This window comes from Heptranchias perlo, chromosome 13, assembly GCF_035084215.1.
Source record: "Heptranchias perlo isolate sHepPer1 chromosome 13, sHepPer1.hap1, whole genome shotgun sequence".
Lineage (NCBI taxonomy): Eukaryota > Metazoa > Chordata > Chondrichthyes > Hexanchiformes > Hexanchidae > Heptranchias > Heptranchias perlo.
In genome coordinates, this window is record NC_090337.1 from 71102034 (window position 1) to 71127364 (window position 25331).

Below are 25331 nucleotides of genomic sequence, written 5' to 3' on the forward strand. Positions count from 1 at the left end.
CGAATGGACCTGTGCAGCTGTCACAGGCTGCTGGCTGCAACACGTCCATTTGAACTGGGACTGTTTCCCCCAGTATGGGAAACAGTCTCAGTTCAGTGTAAAATCCCACCCCTCCTAATAAAACAGCTCAATCAGGTCTGTAAACGACCTGAACGAGCAAGATAAATACTTTCAAGTGGCATCCTGCTGGCTTTAATTGCCTGCGTGATTCCCACCTGCGGGGGCTGCGCGCGCACGCCGGCGCATCAGTGGGGAACCCGGAAGTGGGCGGGTTGGAGCCGGGCTCCGGACCCGCTCCGGGATTCCACGATTTTCGGAGCCCCCCCCGCCAGGAACGCACCCGATAGCGGGTGCTAAAATGAAGCCCTTGATTGTCCTCTGAAATGGTCTAGCAGGTGGTAGCTCACCTTCATTTTCTCAGAGCAGTTAGAGATAGGTCATAAAGGACATCCCAAGCACAAATAGTTAAAACAAATTGCTGTTCTGGCTGAGTTCTACTAATTCAACATAGACTGGGAATCAAACCAGGGATTTGCTGCTCTGTCTAGTATAATGCTATAGCGAGCAGTTCCTTTATAACATGACATCAGGGGAGCTGTGCTACAGCACTTTAACACAATCCAAAATTCCCCGCTCAGCATAAACCAGGGCATGCAGTGTTTAATACAACAGTTGATTTGATGCCCTGACAAGCAATCGATACTGTGGTGGCCAGAAATGAAGCTGGGGAAGTAGGCTTAATAAAATGCAGTGTTATAAAGATGCTGAGAGAGAGTAGGATTCATGGGGCTTGTGACAGGACAATATATTATGGAAATCCCATAATATTGTCATCCTGCCAATTACTGCTTGACCTCAACAATTTTTTGTAAAATATTTAGGCACTTTCTATGTAACTGGAGCTCTCCTGTGGCATTGCTCATAGGTAGTCAGGTGCATGGAGTAGTTTCTGATGTTTCTAGACTCCAGCTGCAGCCTAAATGTTAGAGACTCATTCATTGCTGTCAATACAGCAAATTTACTGTAGCAATACACTGCATGGCTTGCTATGAGGCAAGAATATTAAACATTCCACTGAAATATATAGGATATAATATTTATAATACTATTTACCCGTTTTCAAAACTTGCTTCAGTTGCAAGTAACTTTAATTGTCCTTGCCACTTCAGAACATCCTCTAACCAGTTATTCACGTTATTTTTTTTTACTTGATTGGATTTGCAGTACTTGCTTAAGATGCAAGTTCTTTATCTTTTCCTCCTTTCTCTCAGTTATTTACATAACGAACAATACTTTTCCCCCTTACTCCCCAGTTGCCCTGTAGCTCTTCCTGAAGCTGTTGCTGGTTTCAGCACTGCCCAACTACTCACATATCATGGTTCAAGACTGGACTCACTGACTGGCTCTGTCCATGGCCAGCAATAAATTACCTCAGACATCCCTCTTTGGCCCCAATGCAAATAGGAACAGAAGGAGGCCATTCAGCCCCTCCAGCCTGTTCTGCCATTCAATTAGATTATGGCTGATCTATACCTCAACTCCACTTATCCGCCTCTTTTCCAAGTTCCTTGATCTAACAAAAATCTATTGATCTCTGTTTGAATTTTTCAATTGACCCTCAGCGAGTTCCAGATTTCCACTATCCTTTGTGTGAAAAAGTATTTCTTGATTTCACTCCTGAATGGACTAGCTCTAATTTTAAGATTATGCCTCCTTGTTTTGGATTCTCCTACCTGAGGAAATTGTTTCTCTACCCTACTGAATCCCTTTGTCACTTAATTAGATCACCCCTCAACCTTCTAAACAAGGGAATACAAGCCAAGTTAATGCAACCTCTCCTCATAATTTAACCCTTTAAGCTGTAAGATTCTCAAAATTCACAGATCCCCCAAAACTCAGAGAAAAACCCTGAGTATGGGAAACTTTGGCCATTGACCAAAATCCTAAGATGGAAGGACAGGTGAGAGGTCACCAGGCGAAATCAACAACACACAGTGGAATGTGGGAGAATTACTGCTTCAGACATGTCTCTGTTTTAATGCAAAACCGACAGCAGGTGGTCGACATTCACTGCCATTGAAAGAGGCAACTGCTCCAGACATGGTGGGGCCATGCCTTTGTTTTAAAGCAAAACCCATCAACACCTAGGACGTTGGATACAAAAGGAAGCCTTGTGTGACAAGCTCTAAAATCGGAATTAACAATGACCCATCGGGAGAAGCAACTGCAACATGATGAGGGACCATCAAAAAGCCATCAAAGATTCTTAAGGAGTTTGTAAGAACTGTTTAAACAGACATGAAGTGTTTCTTTTTAAAAAGTGACGAAGATCATTGTAGGAGGGGGATATAGAAGTGGAAACTCGAAACCTCTCTCTCTCTGGCTCTTGCTTGCGCTGGTGTTCTGCCTGTCTCTGGAAAGAACAGCAGCTTCCAGCGAACAACAAGGTAAGGAGTCAACAGGAAAGCAGTTCGACAGGGAAGGTCAGTAGCTCTAGAAGCAGGCCGACACTCAAGAAGAAACCAGAGCAACAGTCCCAGTGACCATCAGACACCTCACGGCAACAAGGGCCTTACGAAACAACCAACCAAATGTTGCCACCAACCAACCGGGTAATATTGGGCCACCGCGACCAAAGAGAACCAACTCGGGAGAAAACCGAACATCCGCAAAGTTTCCACTCTACGATCTATTTCTGACTTACCTCTGGGTGAATTACTGTCAAGGATTCGTTTGGTGAGCATTATCTCTGGCCCTTTAGAGTCCAACTTAGCTAGTGCAGTGGGATTGGGAGGGGTGAGGTATCTTTCTACTGTAATTTCCCTCGTGTGTACCGAAGAGTTCCCCATTTTATTAGAGTGTTAAGATTATTGTGTTGTATTTTCTCTCTTGAATAAAGGTCAAAGTTTCTTGCACCAAAACCAGTTGTCTGCTGCACTTTGTCACAACCCCCAAATAAGTCCAAGGTCTAGAACCCAGGAAGTGGGAGCGATTCAAACTGCTCAGAAGTCAGAGGCGAAGCTGACACATACCACCACCCCCTACAAAGCCCCGGTATCATTCTGGTGAATTTGTGCTGCACCCTCTCCAAGGTCAGTATATCCTTCCTGAGGTGCGGTGCCCAGAACTGTACACAGTCTCCAGATGGGGTCTGACCAAGGCTCTGTACAACTGGAGCATCACTTCCTCCCCTTTGTATTCCAGCCCCTTTGAGATAAAGGCCAACATTCAATTAGCTTTTTTGATTACTTTTTGTACCTGTGCACTAGCTTTTAGTGATTTATGTACATGAGCATCTAAATCCCTTTGCTCCTTCACAGTTCCTAGTCTCTCACTATTAAAAAAATATTCAAATTTGTCTTTCTCAGATCCAAAATGGATGATCTCACACTTCCCCACACTGAACTCCATCTGCTATAGTTTTGCACACACACTTAATCTGTCTACGTTCCTTTGTAACTTCCTGCTTCCACCTACACAACTTACTGTGCCTCCTAACGTAGTGTCATCTGCAAACTTGGTTATACAACTCTCTATTCCTTTAACCATGTCATTGATATTTATAGTGAAAAGCTGAGGTACCAGTACAGATCCCTGGGGAACACTTGTCTGATCACACCAATCAGAGAACATTCCCTTTGTCCCTATCTGTCTCCAACCTCCAATTACTAATCCATGTCACAAGGTTACCACCAATCCCATGCGATTTCATTTTTGATAATCTCTTGTGTGGAACCCTATTGAATGCCTTCTGGAAGTCCATATAGACAACATCCATAGTCACTCCTCTGTCCATCATGCTAGTGAACGACCCAAAAAATTCAACTAGGTTAGTCAGACCCAACCTACCCTACACAAATCCATGCTGACTCTCTTCAATCAGCTCATACTTGTTCAAGTGCTCAGTCTCTCTGCTTCTGATGATAGATTCCACTAACTTACCAGTTTAACTGACATTAAACTGAAAGGCCTGTAGTCACCTGGTTTCTTCCTCCCTATCTTCTTAAATAATGGAACAACATTTGCAATTTTCCAATCCAGAAGCACAATTCTTGAATTTAAGAGAGCTTTGAAAAATTATGACTATCGCATCTGTAATGTCCTCACTTGTTCCTCTTAATACCATCAGGTCCTGGAGATTTGTCTATCTTAAGTCCCATTATTTTCTCCATTCCCATTTCTTTTTTTACTTGTTCTAAATCCATTAAGTTTCTCCCCTTGACTTCCTTTTAGGTTCCCTTATACCACTGGTATTTTGTCCTCTTCCTCTACTATGAAAACGGCTACAAAGTACTCATTTAACAAGTCTGCCATTTCCTTATTGTCTGTTATAGTCTCACCTGTATCTGTCTTTAATGAGCCAATATTCTCACCACACTCAATCTCAATATATTTATAACATCTTTTGCTGATAAGCTTTGATAACCCTTGCAAGTATTTTTTTTAAATATTCCCTTTTTGCATCTCATTACTTTCTTTGTATCCTTTTGTTGCTTTTTATAATTCTCTCAGTCCACTGGATTTCCACTTTCCCTTGCATATGTGCAAGCCTTTTCTTTTAGCTTGATACTGTCTCTTTCCTCATTTGTTGGCCAACACTCAAATTTTCGGCAGGCATTTCTAATGTTAACTAGTTTTAAGCATCAAGTTAACTATTTTGAACATTTGTGTCATTTTTTAAGAAGTTATAAATGTTATTTGTAGCTGAATACACCAGCCCGAGCGAAGATGGAAGTTGGTGGCCAATAACATGAAAAAATTATTTTAGCTTTGAAAAATAATTGTGGGATTTGATTGTTCTTTTTCCCCTTTCGTCTACTCGTTCCTTCCTGCTAGGGATAAACGTACAGGAACATTCAGCCCCTCGAACCTGTTACACCATTCAGTTAGATCATGGCTGATCTGTACCTCAACAACATTTACCTGCCTTGGTTCCACATCTCTTGATACCCTTACCGAACAAAGATCTATCGATCTCAGTCTTGAAACCTCCAATTGACCCTCAGCATCCACAGCCTTTTGTGGGGGTGGGGGAAGGAGGGAAAGAAAGAGTTCCAGATTCAAAAAGGGATCTTGCCCTGGTGGATTGGAAGCAAAAATTGGTAGGCGAAACAGTAACTGAACAATGGGAGGCGTTCAAGGAGGAGATGGTTCGGATAGTGAAGAGCAATGTAGGCCCTTTAAAAACTGATAATGGTGATATTGTAAATGAAAATAAGGAAATGGTGGACATGTTAAATAATTACTTTGCATCAGTATTTATAGTGGAGTAAGAGGATAGCATGCCGGACGCCCCAAGGAAACTAATTTTGAATCAGGGACAGGGACTCACCATAATTAACGTAAGCAAATTAACAGTAATGAAGAAAATAATGGCATTGAAGAGTGACAAATCCCCAGGACCAGATGGTTTCCATCCCAGGGTTTTAAAGGAAGTAGGTGAGAACGTTGCAGAAGCCCTAACTATAATCTTCCAAAGTTCTCTCTATTCAGGAACCATTCCTTTAGATTGGAAAATTGCACATGTCACACTGTTATTTAAGAAACGTGAGAGGGGGAACCAGGGAATTAAAGGCCAGTTAGCCTAACATCTATTGTAGGGAAATTACTAGAGTCTATAATTAAGGATAGTGTGACTGAACACCTTGAAAATTTTCAGCTGATCAGCGAGAGCCAGCATGGATTTGTAAAAGGTAGGTCATGCCTAATGAACCTGACTGAACATTTTGAAGGAGACTAAAGTAGTGGACAGAGGAATGTCTATGGATGTTGTTTACATGGACTTTCAGAAGGCATTCAATAAAGTCCCTCATAAAAGACTATTAGCTAAAGTTGAAGCTCATGGAATTGAGGGCAAATTATTGACCATGTTAGGAAATTGGCTGAGCTGCAGGAGGCAGAGAGTAGGGATAATGGGCAGATACTCAAATTGGCAGGATGTGACGAGTGGTGTCCCATAGGGACCTGTTTTGGGGCCTCAGCTATTCACTGTATTAATGATTTAGATGACTGGATAGAGAGCCACATATCCAAATTTGCCGATTGTATGCAGTGTAGATGGAAGCATAATATTACAGAGAGATATTAATAGATTAAGTGAATGGGGAAAACTATGGCAAATGGATTTCAATGTAGGCAAGTGTGAGGTCATCCACTTTGGACCTAAAAAGGATAGATCAGAGTACTTTCTAAATGGTGAAAAGCTCATAACAGTAGAGGTCTAAAGAGACTTAGGGGTACATAGATCATTAAAACGTCACTTTTTTTTTATTCGTTCATGGGATGTGGGTGTCGCTGTTACAGCCCGGTTCAACAAAGGGGAGAGGGATAGACCCAGCAATACAGGTCAGTCAGCCTAATGTCAGTGGTGGGGAAACTTTTAGAGACAATAATCTGGGACAAAATTAAATGGCACTTGGAAAAGTATGGGATAATAAATGAAAGTCAGCACGGATTTGTTAAAGGAAATTAAGGATTTGTTGAGTTCTTCGACGGAGTAACGGAGAGGGTGATGAGGGTAGTGTGGTTGATGTTGCGATTATGAACTTTCAAATGGCATTTGATAAAAGTACCTTATAATAGATTTGTAAGCAATGGGATTAAAGGGACAGTGGCAGCGTGGATACAAAATTGGCTAAGGGACAGAAAGCAGAGTGCAGTGGTGAACGGTTGTTTTTCAGACTGGAGGGAAGTATACAGTGGTGTTCCCCAGAACCACTGTTCTTTTTGATATATACTAATGACCTGGATTTGGGTATAGAGGGTATAATTTCAAAGTTTGCAGATGACGCAAAACTCAGAAATGTAGTAAAGACATGGCAGATGAAATTTAAAACAGAGAAGTGTGAAATTATACATTTTGGTAGGAAGAATGAGGAGAGGTAATATAAACTAAATGGCACAATTTTAAAGGGGTGCAGGAACAGAGACCTGGGGATGCACATACACAAATCTTTGAAGGTGGCAGGACAAGTTGAGAAGGCTTTTAAAAAAGCATATGGGATCCTGGTCTTTATCTATAGAGGCATAGAGTACAAAAACACAGAAGTTATGCTAAACCTTTGTAAATCACTGGTTAGGCCCCAGCTGGAGTATTGTGTTCAATTCTGGGCACCACACTTTAGGAAAGATGTGAAGGCCTTACAGAGGGTACAGAAGAGATTTACTAGAATGGTACCTGGGATGAGGGACTTCAGTTATGTGGAGAGACTGGAGAAACTGGAATTGTTCTCCTTAGTGCAAAGAAGGTTAAGAGGAGATTTGATAGAGGTGTTCAAAATCATGAACAGTTTTGATAGAGTAAATAAGGAGAAACTGTTTCCACTGGCAGAAGGGTCGGTAACCAGAGGACTCAGATTTAAGGAGATTGGCAAAAGAACCAGAAGTGACATGAGGAAACATTTATTTACGCAGAGAGTTGTTACGATCTGGAATGCACTGCCTGAAAGGGTGGTGGGAGCAGATTCAATAATAATTTTCAAAGGAGACTTGGTTAAATACTTGAAGGGAAAAAAATTACATGGCTATGGGAAAGCGGATGGGAATGGGACTAATCGGATAGCTCTTTCAAAGAGCCGGCACGGGCATGATGGGCTGAATGGCCTCCTCCTGTGCTGTAACATACTATGATACCCTTTGTGTGAAAAACTGCTTCCTTATTTCCAGCCTGAATGGCCTAGTTCTAATTTTATTATGTCCCCTTGTTCTTGATTCTCCCACCAGAGGAAATAGTTTATCTGTATCTACCCTATCGAATCCCATAATTATTTTAAACACCTCGCCATCAGATCACTCCTCAATCTTCTATACTCAAGGGAATACAAACCAAGTTGATGCAACCTGTCTTCATGCTACTTTTGATTTGTTTGCATTTAGTCAATCGGATATTTGGTAACAACAGTTCGTGGTCATCTGAGCCAATCACAATGGTTTTGCCCTAGGACTGTGAGATGCCTTGGACTGTGATGCCTCTGAAGACACACATTAAGGAGTGATGCCTTTGGGAGGTGCGGTACTACAGATAGCTGCTGGACTTTTAATTATATAAACATATGCACACGCGGCATTACATCCATTTGGTGATGATAAACCAAGACTGTACACATCAAACGGTTTATGATGTCACTAAATCGGAACATACTCCTAAGTAAACAGTCCAATATATAACATCTTAATAGCCACGACATGAAAAGTCAAGTATTTAATCCCTAAAGAAAGTCTATAATAACCCAAAGATGACACAAAAATTATGGATTGATGTCAATGCAGCCAGTTGAAATTTTACTACTTATCTTGATTGACAAATGCTCCATACCTGTCTTCTGTTTCTCTGATATCTGTCAGCTTGTTCTGTATCTGCAGCAGGAGCATCTCATATCTGTCCTGAGACACCTTGGCTGACATCTCCAGCTTGGTTCTCACTTCAGCCAGTTCTTGCTGAAGCTGCTGGTTCTCCTGTTCCAATTGCCTCAGAGATGAAAAATAGCCATCGCGCAGGTCTGTTATCGAACAATTCCGCTGTCATTAAAATAAATGGAAAGATTGTTAGTTTTTTTTCATTCTCTCTCCTCCCCTCTGAAAGTCACCGACTCTTGCAGCTCACCAATATCACCATTCTTCAAGTGTCAACCTAATGTCACAGACTATTCAACCACATGGAGCATCACTGCCAAGCCCAATCCTGTTGTCATGAAACATGCAAGGCGGCATTAATATACTTGCAAAATGGGTGTATAATTGGCAAATGAATTTCGATATACTGCATTTTGGTAGGAAGATCAAGAAGGCCACATATTGCTGGCTAATAAGGGTCTAAATGGGGTAGAGGAACAAAGGGACCTCAGGGTACAGATATACTAATCACTAAAAGTAGCGACACAGGTTAATAAGGCCATTCAGTCTTTACGGTAGAGGACACGAAGAATATCCCAACACAGGACAAACAGGGGGCTCTGGGGGGGGAGGAGCTAAATACGATTAAAATCACTAAGGAATTGGTACTCAGTAAATTAATGGGACTCAAGGCGGATAAATCCCCTGGACCTGATGGCTTCCATCCTAGGGTCTTGAGGGAAGTGGCAGTAGGGATTGTGGATGCTTTGGTAATAATTTTCCAAAATTCTCTGGACTCGGCAAAGGTCCCGGCAGATTGGAAAACTGCTAATGTAACACCCTTATTTAAAAAGGGTAGTAGGCAGAAGGCTGGAAATTATAGGCCAGTTAGCCTAACATCTGTGGTGGGTAAAATTTTGGAGTCCATTATTAAGGAGACAGTAGCAGAACATTTGGATAAACATAATTTAATAGGACAAAGTCAGCATGGCTTTACGAAGGGGAAGTCATGTCTGACAAATTTGCTTGAGTTCTTTGAGGACATAACGTTCAGGGTGGATAAAGGGGAACCAGTGGACGTAGTGTATTTAGACTTCCAGAAGGCATTCGACAAGGTGCCACATAAAAGATTATTGCTCAAGATAAAGAATCACTGGATTGGGGGTAATATTCTGGCATGGGTGGAGGATTGGTTATCTAACAGGAAGCAGAGAGTTGGGATAAATGGTTCATTCTCGGACTGGCAACCAGTAGCCAGTGGTGTTCCGCAGGGGTCGGTGCTGGGTCCCCAACTCTTTACAATCTATATTAACGATTTGGAGGAGGGGACCAAGTGTAACATATCAAAGTTTACAGATGATACAAAGATGGGGGAGAAAGTAGAGAGTGAGGAGGACATAAAAAACCTACAAGGGGATATAGACAGACTGGGTGAGTGGGCGGAGATTTGGCAGATGCAATACAATATTGGAAAATGTGAGGTTATGCACTTTGGCAGGAAAAATCAGAGAGCAAGTTATTATCTTAATGGTGAGAAACTGGAAAGTACTGCAGTACAAAGGGATCTGGGGGTCCTAGTGCAAGAAAATCAAAAAGTTAGTATGCAGGTGCAGCAGGTGATCAAGAAGGCCAATGGAATGTTGGCTTTTATTGCTAGGGGGATAGAATATAAAAACAGGGAGGTATTGCTGCAGTTATATAAGGTATTGGTGAGACCGCACCTGGAATACTGCATACAGTTTTGGTCTCCATACTTAAGAAAAGACATACTTGCTCTCGAGGCAGTACAAAGAAGGTTCACTCGGTTAATCCCGGGGATGAGGGGGCGGACATATGAGGAGAGGTTGAGTAGATTGGGACTCTACTCATTGGAGTTCAGAAGAATGAGAGGCGATCTTATTGAAACATATAAGATTGTGAAGGGGCTTGATCGGGTGGATGCGGTAAGGATGTTCCCAAGGATGGGTGAAACTAGAACTAGGGGGCATAATCTTAGAATAAGGGGCTGCTCTTTCAAAACTGAGATGAGGAGAAACTTCTTCACTCAGAGGGTAGTAGGTCTGTGGAATTTGCTGCCCCAGGAAGCTGTGGAAGCTACATCATTAAATAAATTTAAAACAGAAATAGACAGTTTCCTAGAAGTAAAGGGAATTAGGGGTTACGGGGAGCGGGCAGGAAATTGGACATGAATTTAAATTTGAGGTTAGGATCAGATCAGCCATGATCTTATTGAATGGCGGAGCAGGCTCGAGGGGCCGATTGGCCTCCTCCTGCTCCTATTTCTTATGTTCTTATGTAAAAAAGGCAAACCAAGCACTGGGGTTCATTTCTAGAGGGTCAGAATTGAAAACAGTCACATTAAACTGGTACAGAACCTTGGTTAGACTTGGATTTCTGTGAACAATTCTGGTCTCCATATTATAAAAAGAATATAGAGGTACTGCACAAGGTGCAAAAAAGATTCACAAGGATGATACCAGATCTGAGAGGATATACTTATTAGGAAAGGCTGAATGGATCGGGGCTCTTTTCTCGAGACACAGAGAAAATGTTTCCACTTGTGGGGGAGTCCAAAACTAGAGGTCATCAATAGTCACTAATAAATCCAATAGGGAATTCAGGAGAAACTTCTTTACCCAAAGAGTGGTTAGAATGTGGAACTTGCTATCACATGGAGTAGTTGAGGCAAATAGCATAGATGCATTTAAGGGGAAGCTAGATAAGCACATGAGGGAGAAAGGAATAGAAGGATATGCTGCTAGGGGTATATGAAGTAGGGAGGGAGAAGGCTCGGGTGGAGCATAAACGCCGGCATAGACCAGTTGGGCCAAATGGCCTGTTTCTGTGCTGTAGAATCAATTTAACAATGTAAATGTAACATGCGCACACTTGCACGTTCTAGCATGAACCAGGAACTCTCTCCAGCCCAGGGACATCGAGGTCAATTATAGTGCCTGAAACTGCTGGCCCAGCTAAATTCAGTTACCTCAGCACAGACCAGGAGCCTAAACTGGGACATTCTGGGCCCGATATTACCCTGGCGGCAGGGGGGGTCAATTGGGCGCGTGGGTAACGCGCCCGGTGAAATCAGTCTGCCCCGCGCGCAATCGCAGGCTGATTGGATCCACTTACCTGGTCTTCCGGGTTCCCCACTGCTGATCTGCGCGTCAGGCGGACTGCGCATGCGCAGTCAGGTCTGTCAGCTGGAGGAGCTCTATTTAAAGGGGCAGTCCTCCACTGACTGATGCTGCAAGAAATAGGAAAAATTACAGCATGGAGCAGCCCAGGGGGAAGGCGCTCCCAGGTTTAATGATGCCTCACTCCAGCTCTTATTGGATGGGGTAAGGAGGAGGGGGAGGACAGAGATCTTCCCCACCCCGGCGGGCGGGAGGAAGCGGCCTGCCTCTGCCACCAAGGCCTGGCTCGAGGTGGCAGAGGAGGTCACCTGCACCACCCACATATCGCCCACCTGCATACAGTGCAGGAGGCGCTCCAATGACCTCAGTAGGTCAGCCAAAGTGAGTACACTTACTCATTCCCCTACACTTCGTCTGCCACATCACCGCCCCCACCCCACATCTCCTTCTGCACTGCCCACACTACTCTGTCACATCACCCCTCACACCCACTCAAACCTCATCCTCATCTTACCTGCACTTACTCACCTCGCCAGTACTCATCCCGCCACTACCACTCAACCCAATCCTCATACAATCTCATGGCTCTATCTCATACTCACCCTCTCATGCATCTCTTTCACGGTCATCTTCACTCAACCTGCCACTACCTGTGCTGCAGCCACAGGGCATGCATCACATATGTGCAGTAGGAAGCGTAAGGCAAACGTGTCGTGAGCATGAAGGGGATGCACAAGGGTGTTTGAGGGTTTGTCATGGTTTTTACTTATATTTAATTTCTGATCAACTCACATTACATATTATATTGGCACCACTACTGCCACATCTTTGCAAATCTTGTCTGGTTTGTGCAATAATGCCCTTTCCTGAGGATCACAATGAAGACCCACAAATGATGCCACCCATTGTGTCACTGCACAGTGGGTGTAGTTGTATTTGCAGACGACTGAGAGACGTCGGCGATGTCCCCGGTGGCACCCTGGAAGGATGTGGAGAAGTTGTTGAGGGCAGTGGTGACTTTGACAGCGACAGGTAAGAAGATGGTGCTCGGGCCAGCCGGGAGCAGCTCGGCATGAAGGAGGCTGCAGATGTCCACGACTACATGTCGAGTGACTCCGAGCCTCCGTGTACATTGCTGCTCAGAGAGGTCCAGGAAGCTGAGCCTCGGTCTGTGGACCCTGTGGCGAGGGTAGTGCCCTCTGCGACGCATCTCTCTCTGCGATTGCCCTCCCTCCTGCTGTGCAGGTGGATGTGTCACAGCACTGTGTTGTGGAGCTCCACGTGTCAGAGGTGGACGGTGTGGCTGGTGATGCTGTTCGCCCTCCGAGGAGGTCATGACTGCAGCTATGGCGGCCCCCATCCGGAAGATGTACATCTGAGGGGGTCCGCAAGGTAGGTAAATGTGTCTGGACACCGGGGTAAGTGTGCAAGTTGGTGAATTTTATTGTTAGGAGGAGGGCGGTGGAGGCCAAACTTTGTCCAAAGTGACAGAGTGGCCTCCTGCAATGCGTGAGGGTCTCCCCCCCCACAACCTGTCAAATTGACCTTTGCAGCTGCCACAGGCTGATGGCTGCAACACGTCCATTTGAACTGGGAGTGTTTCCCCCAGTACGGGAAACAGTCCAAGTCAGTTGCAAAATCCCACCCCATCTAAAATAACAGGTCAATCAGGTCTGTAAACAACCTGAAGTACCTGTTCAATTACCATAAGTGGCACCCCGCTGGCTTTAATTGCCGGCGGGAGTCCCACATGCGGGGGCTGCGCGCACGTCAGCGGGGAACCCAGAAATGGGGCGGGTTGTAGCCGGGCTCCGGACGCGCCCCGGGAATCCCCGATTTTCGCAGCCCCCCCACCACGAACGCCCCCAATCGCGGGTGCGAAAATCGAGCCCTCTGTCTCAGTTAAACACTACCTTTACCAACTGAGCGCCAAAGACTCATTTTCAAACCCATGAATCAGTCACTAAACCCGCATAGAAATTAGTTGCAGTGTGGATAAACTGGAAAATGGTAATAGCTGCAGGATGCACTTTTATTTCATTAAAATTAGATTTGTTTTTTTTAGTAAAAGGTAGTCTTGTATTATGGAAACTGTATTTTATTAACCATGAATTGTCATGATCTAGGAAAAAGAGATATCTTTGCAGTTTTCTATTACTGACCGTTGAATAGCACAAGATGAAGCCCCAGTCCGTAAGGAAGTGCACAGTTGGTGTAATGTGAGAGAGAGAGAGAGCGAGAGAGCGAGAGAGAGAGAGAGAGAGAACACTTGCATTTATGTAGCACCTTTCACAACCTCAGGGCATCCCAAAGCACTTTACAGCCAATTAAGTACTTTTGGAGCACAGTTACTGTTGTAATGTAGGAAACACGGCAGCAAATTTGCACACAGCAAGGTCCCACAAACAGTAATGAGATAATGGCCAGATAATCTGTTTTTTTTAAAAAAGTGATGTTGGTTAAGGGATAAATATTGGCCAGGATACCGGTGAAAACTCCCCTGCTTTGCTTCCAATAGTGCCATGGGATCTTTTGCATCCACCTGAGAGGGTAGACGGGGCCTCGGTTTAATGTCTCATCTGAAAGACAACACCTCCGACAGTGCAGCACTCCCTCAGTACCGCACTGGAGTGTCAGCCTAGATTTTGTGCTCAAGTCTCTGGAGTGGGACTTGAACCCATAAATTGCACAGTCGGTGTGATGTGTTACTGGGCAAATGAGCTAATCACAAAACAATAGGTGTGGGGATTGCATAGTCAGTCTTGAACAAAATGGGCCCTTGACCTCAGTTGGGCTGTCAGAAGATCCAATTGGCAGTTGTGTTTTCCCTCATAACCTTTGTGCTATTGTTGACTGGAATTAACGGCAGAATCCCACATCTTTTCAACCAACAGCCCCATACTGAACTTATAGCAAACAATTGTGCTCGAGAATGACTTTCAAATTTAAGAAAGAAAAGTGAATCTTAAACTTAGCCAAGCCTCACCAAACAAATTCTGATCATGCCCTTACCCCATCTACTTTTAACATTCCTGCTAAGTGGTGATTTTCCAATTTCAAGGTTTCTAACTGAATCTGGGTAACCTGGAAAAAAGGAAAAGAAATGTGCTTTAAAATCCAGAAATTATCTTTTGAGGCTTGCAATATCTTTGCAGTTTTCTGTTACTCATGATTCAGTGTGTGTCACTTTCGATATTTAAGTGACTGCATTAAGGGAAATCCCTAAAAGTAAACCAGAAGGCAGGATCTGTTAAATGACCCAAACGTAGTCAGTTTGAAGTACAAGGACATATATTTTTCCATAAGCTACAAATAAATTTAAATCCATGAAACCTGGACTGGGCAGGCAACTCCTGCAGCTCTCTGCCCCTTTGGAAATGTATGATATACAGAGTATATTCAAAGAAAAACTAACTAGCATAGCTTGCTTGTAGTATAAATATGATAGTTACCAATGCCCTTTCAAATAAATTACCATACCTTGCTTCCAACTGGTGCAGTACTAAGCTACAGGGACCAGGAAGGTACTAGACTCGATCCCTGCTAGACCGAGTTAAGTCGTTTTCCACCAAATCAGTTGAGGAGTTGTGTTTAAGTCTCAGGACCTGGGCTGGGAAGAAGGAGGTGTCGTCAAAGTATCTACTTCAGATTGCTGCCCAATGGAGATTGAGTGAGGACAGGATTCAGGTGTTATGACCCCATGGTCAAAAAACCCCACAGACATTCATCTTCTAGGGTCACACATGCTGAGTGGGAGAGGGCTGTGGATACCATGGAAGCAATTGCCAGTAAAAGAGACAACACCTTCAGCAAAGAAGGTTCAAAGAGTGGAATAAAGGAAGTACAACTGGAAACATTCTGGCACTGTGTGTAGCATATTTCTCTATAATGCGCAGTGTGTGGCATACTGTATGACAGGCTAGATTGTTCGACTCAAAAAGGGAACATCTGTCATGAGCAATTTTTTTATACAGCTGTGTAACTATCATTCCATATAAGGGCACAGCAGCACACGTTGAATGTAAAATACCAACAGCTGCTATCCCTCACCCTCATGCTACGAACATCCATGTTAAATAACACTCTCTTAGAAACGACACTGCCAACGAACAGAATACCTAAACTAACCAACTAAAATGTCTCCACTGCCACAGACTTGGCAACTGCAGCACTAGATTTATTTCCCCACTTACTCTGTGCTGTGATGGTATCACACTGCCGTAATCCACAGTAAGGTGGATTAGGGATGTGACAGGTTGTGATAGACAGTAACTTTTCTCATTTTCTGCTTCCACCATACTTGCTGAAATCAGAAAAATAAGGTGAAAAAAATAACCTTTATATTTCAAACCGCTGGGTGCATTAGAGCGAGTAAATGCCTGGCAGCGACTTAAAAGCAATAATTCAATCTCAGGGCACTGCTAAAATACATGAATTACACAAGCTCAGCTCTTGCGGCTAATGATGTCATCAGAACTGTTCGATTGAATCAGTGCCTTGTAAGCTTTCAGCCAATTGCAATGATCCTTTATTAAATGGGAATCAAGCTAATGATATTTGGATAAAGGATCTCCTTTCTGTCTAGAGTGAAGCTTTGAACAACCGCTGCTATATATTAAGTAACAAAATGTACTAATTAAGCAAATTATTGTATGTATACTTATCATAGCAGCAGCAAATTACTAACAGGCAGGGAAAGTGGTTCTGCTAATAGTCCCATATCATCCTCAATCTGCAAAGCTTTTAAAGGGTAAACTCTTTTTAAAAGGGTATTTCTCTCAAACATTCTTGGTCCCTCCCTCCATGCCAGCAGCCATTCTGAAACCTGCCCTTACTAGGTTTTGAAACATCAAGCTGATGCTCCTTCCAATAGTTTCTCTCCCTCCAAGAAACTGCCCGTGGCTCCTCAGTTTGGGACTTTCAGAATCCTGTTTCCAAATACTTACCCCATCACATCAGAGATCCAATGTACTGTGCCACCTTTCACAAAGGAATTCTCAAATAATAATCGTCTGGATTTTTTTTTCCTACCCCAAATTGCTCCCTGCCAACTGCCCTCCCCCCATTTGTAGCCACAATCTCACTCAGCTGGAACAGCAAAGGAACAAGGCTGTAAAATCTGGTGGGTGCCACCAGTTGCATTCCATTAGGAGACGTGCACCTGGACAGGGCGGCTGTAATGCTTTTCCCCTCCCCTACCGAAAGGTACACAAGAACTAACCCGTTTCTAGTTGTAGCATATGGACTTGCGCGGCCAGTCAGACAACCAGCGAACATTTGAATACGGTGACTGATTGACACTGTTGCTTGGAATGTATTGCACTACTCTAATGTAGAGGCCGCCTTCCACAACAGGACTAAAAGGCACAAAGAAAATATTTTCAAAATGAATGAATAGATAGACAGTTAGATAGTGCCTTTCTTTATGAAGGCAATATCTCCTCTCCCATTTCCTGGTTTACAACATGCTCGATCCTGGTCAAGATTGAGTAGCCCATTTGCTCCCACACTATAAAATAAAAATTTACAAAAACAATGCTGGAAATAATTAGCACGTCAGGCAGCTCCAGTGGCTGGAGTCATACCCAACACAAAGGAAGATGGTCGTGGGTTGTTGGAGGCCAATCATCTCAGCCCCAGGACACTGCTGCAGGAGTTCCTCAGGGCAGTGTCCTAGGCCCAACCACCTTCTGCTGCTTCATCAACGACCTTCCCTCCATCATAAGGTCAGAAATGGGGATGTTCGCTGATGAGTGCAGTGTTCAGTTTCATTCGCAACCCCTCAGATAACGAAGCAGTCCGTGCCCGCATGCAGCAAGATCTGGACAACATCCAGGCTCAGGCTGATAAGTGACACGTAACATTCGCGCCAGACAAGTGCCAGACAATGACAACCTCCAACAAGAGAGAGTCTAACCACCTCCTCTTGACATTCAACGGCATTACCATCGCCGAATCCCCCACCATCAACATCCTGGGGGTCACCACTGACCAGAAACTTAACTGGACCAGCCATATAAATACTGTGGCTACAAGAGCAGGTCAGAGGCTGGGTATTCTGTGGTGAGTGACTCACCTCCTGACTCCCCAGAGCCTTTCCACCATCTACAAGGCACAAGTCAGGAGTGTGATGGAATACTCTCCACTTGCCTGGATGAGTGCAGCTCCAACAACACTCAAGAAGCTCGACACCATCCAGGGCAAAGCAGCCCGCTTGATTGGCACCCCATCCACCACCCTAAACATTCACTCCCTTCACCACCGGCGCACTGTGGCTGCAGTGTGTACCATCTACAGGATGCACTGCAGCAACTCACCAAGGCTTCTTCAATAGCACCTTCCAAACCTGCGATCTCTACCACCTAGAAGGACAAGGGCAGCAGGCACATGGGAACACCACTATCTGCACGTTCCCCTCCAAGTCTCACACCATCCCAACTTGGAAATATATCGCCGTTCCTTCATCGTCGCTGGGTCAAAATCCTGGAACTCCCTTCCTAACAGCACTGTGGGAGAACCGTCACCACACGGACTGCAGCGGTTCAAGAAGGCGGCTCACCACCACCTTCTCAAGGGCAATTAGGGATGGGCAATAAATGCTGGCCTTGCCAGTGACGCCCACATCCCACAAACAAATAAAAAAGCTTGAAGGCGGCAGGCAGATTTACCGCTTCAGGTGGAACCGATTCTGATGAAGGGTCCTACCCGAATGACGAACTACATTGCTCCGGGGCTCAACTGGTTGAGTGAGTTAGTGAGCCAACAGCTGAACCATACATAGCAAACAGGTCTTGGATTTGATCCCTGGTTTGTGTGGAGAAAGCTGATCTCCATTGTGGCAGCAGTAGGAATGCTGTAATAGACCTCAGCGGTGCTGGGTTAAGGTGGAAAAATAAATCAGCCAAGGCCCATGATCTCTATCCAGCGATGCCTGTTGATGTTTCTTTGTCAAATAGCCTGATGGCGTTCACCGCCTGAGTTCACAAAGGACCAGTGGCGGTTTGGATGAGGTGATCAGGGAACGACATCCCAGCCAGGAATTGATACCTTGAGGAGAGGATGGAGGGGACCAATTTGATGGAAAAAGGAATGAAAACATTTTTTTAAAAATGATCTTTCTCTTTCAATTGCTGACTGGCCATCTATATATTTCTAGATGGAGAAGGAAAAGAGCTGAATGCAATGAAAGCATGACCAAAATCGTAGAGGAGGTTGACAATTTTAGTCCGAAGATATCGCAGGTTTGTACGATCTCGTGACCTGGGATAATTATATTTACAACAAACAACAACTTGCATTTATATAGCACCTTTAACATAGTAAAACATCCGAAGGCGCTTCACAGGAACGATTATCAAACAAAATTTGACACCAAGCCACATAAGGAGATATTAGGACAGGTGACCAAAAGCTTGGTTAAAAAGGTAGTTTTTAAAGAGCGTCTTAAAGGAGGAGAGGGGTGAAGAGGTTTAGGGAGGAAATTCCAGAGCTTAGGGCCTAGGCAGCTGAAGGCACAGCCATCAATAGTGGAGTGATGAAAAGCGGATGAGACCAGAATTTGAGGAGCGCAGAGATCGCAGAGGGTTGTAGGGCTGGAGGAGGGCCCCCTTCCCCACTCAAATTCGACTTTCCAGCATTGACATCCTTCACTTTGATAAACAGAACTATATTTTAAAATTTATGAAGTACCGTGCTATGGCGACAAAGCAGCAAATGAATAAAGTTAGTTTAAATACCTTAATTTCTTTTGCTTTCCTATCCGTTTTCTCCATTTCACTTCGAAGCTGTCGTTCCATGTTGGAGGTGGTTGCGCTCATAGCTGCGATTGTTATATCACGCTGGTGCAATTCTGTGGTCAACTGCGAGACCTCCAATTTCATTCCCTCCAACTCAGCGTGACGTTTCTGCTCGACACAATTCAACTGGTCTCTCAGCTGTTACAAAATTAAAAAACTGCGTTAAATGAAGACTCAGAGCATTCACAGAGGGAACTCTTTCCACAACTCTTTCAGGTGTGCTGGAGGTAGGTACTCTGCCAGCTGACTCACAATATAGTCCACGTGACTATCCTCCATTATGTTAAAAGGATGTAACCACTCACAATGGAACAATGAAATGACAGATTTTATGACAAACTAAGCACTTTTACACAGTGCACATTGAAGACTGCGTGGTGACTAATAGAATTCACTGAACTTCCCATTTCTAATCCATTCAGACATCTAAAATTCAACTATGAAACCATAATCGAGAAATCAGGTTTCAGGTAGAGTATCTTCCGTCTTTATGTCTTGTCAATGCTACCTTCAAACAAAATGCCGCTACTTTGCCAGCATACCAATAAGCTGTACTGCAAAGATGCAATTCCCCAACAGTGATGCCTCACATAACAAGCTCCTGATGTCAGAATGGCAGGACGTATGTTCAACACCAGGTGAAGGCTGGATGTTTTCCAGCACAGGGGAGAGGAAAATATAGAAAATAAGTCAACCCTAGTCCACCTCATGCACCTGTGAGGAGATGGTTAAAGAATGTTAAGGCCAGTCATGTGGGAGTAAGTTGCTTGCCCACACTTCTGGTTGCAGAATGGTGTGGTGTGGAACTAATCCAGATTCAATCTCTGCTCTATGCTGTTAGCTGGTCTCACCGGGGTGGCAGTGGGATTAGCCTCAATGCCCAGAGTTGGAGTGGATAGAAAAAGCGGGGGGAGGGGGGGTGGATTTAACAGCCGGGATTACTGCCTCTGATCCAACTTCATTGACTCCTGCTGGAAGGCACAGACTGTAATACTCCCCCACAGTAAAATAGTTTGTCACATCCTATGCCCAGAATCATTCAGGAAGGGACCAGAGAGCTGTCCGATCCTCTTTGCCATAAAACTATCAGTGCCTTCAACAGCAAAATAAATAAAAATGGGGCGGGGGGTATGGTATCAGAGAGAAGAGATGGGGCATTTGAACTTGGATTTCAAGCCAATACAAAACCACTTGTCCTTTCAGACCACTTATCCAACAATTCTACTCCAAAATTGTAATGTGACTTGCATTAAGTATTTTCAAACTAGTACCATAATAAAGTGCGCACATTATCAATGGAACAAAGCGTTCTGAGAGCTGAGGAGAGGCCCAACTGTGAAATGACAGCAAGGACAGGAGGAATGCCATTTGGAGCAGATTATGCAGTGCTGGCTGGAGGAGGTAAGAAATATAAATGAGGGAATTAAACAGCGCAATCAAAGGCAAAAGATTTATTTTTACCAACTAAATAAATCAGGCATTTTACAGAGTGATGAAGGGATTAAGACCCTGCAGTGCCTGGTGTCCATTCAGTACCTTTTTAACGTCCGCTTTGCATTTACTGTGCTCCTCTTTAATCTGTCTCAGCTGCTCCTCTTTTCTGAAAATTTCCTCAGTCAGGAAAGTACAGCGATCATTCGATGATCCTAAACTAATAGAAGTGTTTTTTTTAAAATGGGTTTAGAGAAGCAACCTGCATTGAGAAAATTAATCAAACTAATTTTCCTTTTAAAGCGACAGCATTTTATTCGGACAAACCACCACCAGATTCTAAAGATTCCGAAAGCCGCAATTTGTGCTCAGGTTGAGCTCATCCAAAACTCTGCTGCCTGTACACTAACTTGCACCAATTCCCGTTCACCCATCACCTCTGTGCTCGCTGACCTACATTGGTTCAGGTCTGGCAACGCCCCAGTTTTAAAATTCTCACCCTTGTGTTCAAATCCCTCCATGGCCTCACCCCTCCCTATCTCTGTAACCTGCTCTAGCCACACAGCCCTCCGAGATCTCTGCGCTCCTTCAATTTTGGCCTCTTGTGTATCCCCAATTTCCTTCACCCCACCATTGACGGCCGTGCCTTCAGCTGCCTAGGCCCTAAGCTCTGGAATTCCCTCCCTAAACCTCTCTGCCTCTCCACCACCCTCTACTCCCTTAAGACACTCCTTAAAACCTACCTCTTTGACCAAGCTTTTGGCCACCTGTCCTAATATAAGAACATAAGAAATAGGAGGAGTAGGCCAATCGGCCCCTCGAGCCTGCTCCGCCATTCAATAAGATCATGGCTGGTCTGATCCTAACCTCGAATCTAAATATCTCCTTATGTGGCTCAGTGTCAAACTTTGTTTGAAAATTGCTCCTGTGAAGCGCCTTGGAATGTTTTACTACATTAAAAGTGCTATATAAATGCAAGTTGTTGTTGTTTTTGTTCAGTCTGGTCACCTGCTGCTTATAGAAGTTGACTAACTTACATTTACCAGTGCGGTAGCTGACCTGGGAGTGTAACAATGAAACATGCTTTTGAACTGGACCAAATTTCCGTTTGTCACGCACATGCTCTGTTTCAACCTCTCTGAAGGTGAACTGAGTTAATGCTGGGTGAGGCGAACTCTGGTTTGAGTCATAAATTGCTTTATTCCACAGTAGGCTGAACAAGCAGAACAATGGGATTGGTGAGAAATTACTTCCCATATCACATTCCACACCTCAGCATTGGGCTAGCTTGGGAAACTAACCCCTTTTGGAAAAGCTTTTGCTAAAAAGCACATCTTATTGGGCTTAAGGGAGTCGTAAAGGAAGAGAGCAAGGTAGAGAGGCGGAGAGGTTTAGAGAGGGAATTCCAGAGTTTAGGGCCTACGCAACTGAAGCCATGGCTGTCAATGGTGGGGTGAAGGAAATCAGGGACGGAAGAAAGACCAGAATTGGGGGTCTTAGAGGGTTGTAGGTTACAGAGATAGGGAGGGGTGAGGTTGTGGTGGGATTTGAAAACATTTTAAAATCGAGGCATTGCTGGACCGGGAGCCAATGTAGATCAGCGAGCTCAGGGGTGATGGGTGAACGGGACTTGGTGCGTGTTAGGACATGGGCAGCAGAGTTTTGGGTAAGCTCAAGTTTACAGAGGGTGCAAGGTGGGAAGCCGGGCAGGAAAGCAATGGGATAGTTGAGTCTGGAGGTAACAAAGTCATGGATGAGGATTTCAGCAGCAGATGTGCTAAGGCAGGGGTGGAGACGGGCGATGTTACAGAGGTGGAAGTAGGCGGTCTTGGTGATGGAGAATATGGGGTCGGAGGCTCAGCTCAGGGTCAAATAGGTCGCCAAGGTTATGACAAAATATGAGTATTAATGTAAGATACAATAAACAGAGCTCAAAATTAACCAGCCTATTTAGCAGCAATTATTTTTAAGGGTTTTTTCTTTTATGTTCCTGAATGCTACAGGTGTTGGTGATGGGCAGAACCCTATCCCAATTCAGGCACAAACTGCCAGCATCAAGAACTCACAGGTCGTCACCAACACCTCGTATTTATAAAGCACCTTGCTGCAGACAAACATCCCAAGGTGCTTTACTGTAAGGAAAAAATGGACGCAGAACCAAAGGAGGAGATATTAGGAGGGGGGGCTATCAAAGGTTTGGTCAAAGAAGTGGGTTTTAAGGAGGGTCTTCAAGGAAGAAAGGGAGATGCGTAGGCAGAGGGTTTAGAAAAATGAATTCTAGAGAGTGGGCCCTAGGCAGCTTAAGGGACTGCCCCCAATGGCAGGACAAAGGGAGGGGGGATGCTCACGAGGTCGTAGTCAAAGGAATGGAGAGTTTTGGGGGGGGGGGGGGGGGAGAGAAGGGGGCCTGGGGGAGCACTGGAGGCGGTTGCAGAGAGTGGGACAAACTGTTGAGAGATTTAAACGCGAGGATGAGAATTATAAATTTGTGGAGCAAATTTGATAATTGCACAGTATTCAGTTCCATTCGCAACCCCTCAGATAATGAAGCAGTCCGAGCCCGCATGCAGCAAAACCTGGACAACATCCAGGCTTGGGTTCATAAATGGCAAGTAACATTCGCGTCAGACAAGTGTCAGGCAATGACCACCTCCAACAAGAGAGAGTCTAACCACCTCCCCTTGACATTCAACGGCATTACCATCGCCGAATCCCCCACCATCAACATCCTGGGGGTCACCATTGACCAGAAACTTAACTGGACCAGCCATATAAATACTGTGGCTACAAGAGCAGGTCAGAGGCTGGGTATTCTGCGGCGAGTGACTCACCTCCTGACTCCCCAAAGCCTTTCCACCATCTACAAGGCACAAGTCAGGAGTGTGATGGAATACTCTCCACTTGCCTGGATGAGTGCAGCTCCAACAACACTCAAGAAGCTCGACACCATCCAGGACAAAGCAGCCCGCTTGATTGGCACCCCATCCACCACCCTAAACATTCACTCCCTCCACCACCGGCACACTGTGGCTGCAGTGTGTACCATCCACAGGATGCACTGCAGCAACTCGCCAAGGCTTCTTCAACAGCACCTCCCAAACCCACGACCTCAACCACCTAGAAGGACAAGAGCAGCAGGCACATGGGAACACCACCACCTGCACGTTCCCCTCCAAGTTACACACCATCCCGACTTGGAAATATATCGCCATTCCTTCTTCGTCGCTGGGTCAAAATCCTGGAACTCCCTTCCTAACAGCACTGTGGGAGAACCTTCACCACACGGACTGCAGCGGTTCAAGAAGGCGGCTCACCACCACCTTCTCAAGGGCAATTAGGGATGGGCAATAAATGCCGGCATCGCCAGCGACACCCACATCCCATGAATGAATAAAAATAAAGGACAGGGGTGATAGGCAAACGGGACTTGCTGCAACAAAGGAAACGGGCAGCAGAGTTTTGGATAAGCTGAAGTTTACGGAGGGTGGAGGATGGACAACCAGCCAGGAGAGAATTAGAGGAAGAAAAAGGCACGGATGAAATTTTCAGCAGCAGATGGACTGAGGAAGTGGTGGAGGCAGGCAATGATACAGAGTTGAAAGTAAGCGGTCTTTGTGATGGGGCGGATATGGAGTAGGGAGCTCAGCTCAGGGTCGAATAAAATGATCAGACCGCAAACAATCTGGTTCAACCTGAGACAATGGTCAGGGGCGGGGGGGTAGGTGAAGCCAGTGGCTTGGCTGGGAGACAATGGCTTTCGTCGTCGCTGGATGTTTAGCTGGAAGAAGTTATGGCTCATACAAGACAATGTCAAAGAAGCAGTCTGACAACATAGAGGCAGTGGAGGGGTTAAGTGAGGTGATGGAGAGGTAGAAGCCAGTGGAAACTGACCCAATGTCTATGGATGATGTCATCAAGGGGCAACATGTAGATGAGGAAGAGGGTGGAGCCAAGGATGGCTTTGAAGGGTTTCCAAGATAAGCAAGGCTGGGTAGGGACGGCCAAAGGCTAGGCAGTCGGGAGTTTGTGAGGCTGTAAGAAGCCTGGGGGGGGGGAGGGGGGAAGAGAGGGGGGAAAGAGTTTTCTCCCCAGGGAAGGATGCAGAAGGAAACATGGTTGAAGTAGGGTAAAGGAATGTGGGTGGTGAGGATACACGGAAGTGATCGGTGCTTGGGAGATGGTGAGATCTAGGAGGTGACTGAGAAGGAATGTTTAATATGGAGGGAGAAGTTTAGGGAGGACGGAAAGACAGTGAATTCAGAGAAGAATTGGCAGGGGGAGTTGAGGTGGAGACTGAAATCACTTAAGTTTAGGAGTCAGTCAGCATATCTCAGGAGAAACTTGGGGTAGCACTTGGAGAACCAGTAGACAATGAGGATTTTAGAGGAGGGGCAAGAGGAATGTAGCAAGGTGAGATACTTGAAGGAAAAGAAAATGCCAGATGGGCAGGGGGAAAGGCCAATATGTGACTTGGTGATAAGTCCTACACAATCACTGAAGTAGTTTGGGAGGGGCAGGTGGTGGAAAGTATAGCTTCAGTCAAAGCCAAGATGTGAATATAATCATCCACAATTAGATTGTGTTAGGCGAGAGCATGCAGACATTCTGGAGGGAAATGTGGAGAGGGACGGTGATT

At 44.9% G+C, this 25331-nt stretch overlaps 1 protein-coding gene across 3 annotated transcripts in view; it reads right to left on the reverse strand.

The window, feature by feature from the left end:
• cep63 (centrosomal protein 63) overlaps positions 1-25331 on the reverse strand; it is an 89144-nt gene that overhangs the window by 12384 nt on the left and 51429 nt on the right. For 2 of the 3 annotated variants that reach the window (XM_067995685.1, XM_067995683.1), the window contains 4 exons: positions 20801-20915; positions 19205-19402; positions 14481-14552; positions 8315-8517 (listed from right to left, as the gene is read on the reverse strand). In XM_067995685.1, coding sequence (XP_067851786.1) covers positions 8315-8517; positions 14481-14552; positions 19205-19402; positions 20801-20915 — 588 coding nt within the window. The remainder of the gene's footprint in view (positions 1-8314; positions 8518-14480; positions 14553-19204; positions 19403-20800; positions 20916-25331) is intronic. The other variant, XM_067995684.1, reaches the window with a different exon arrangement.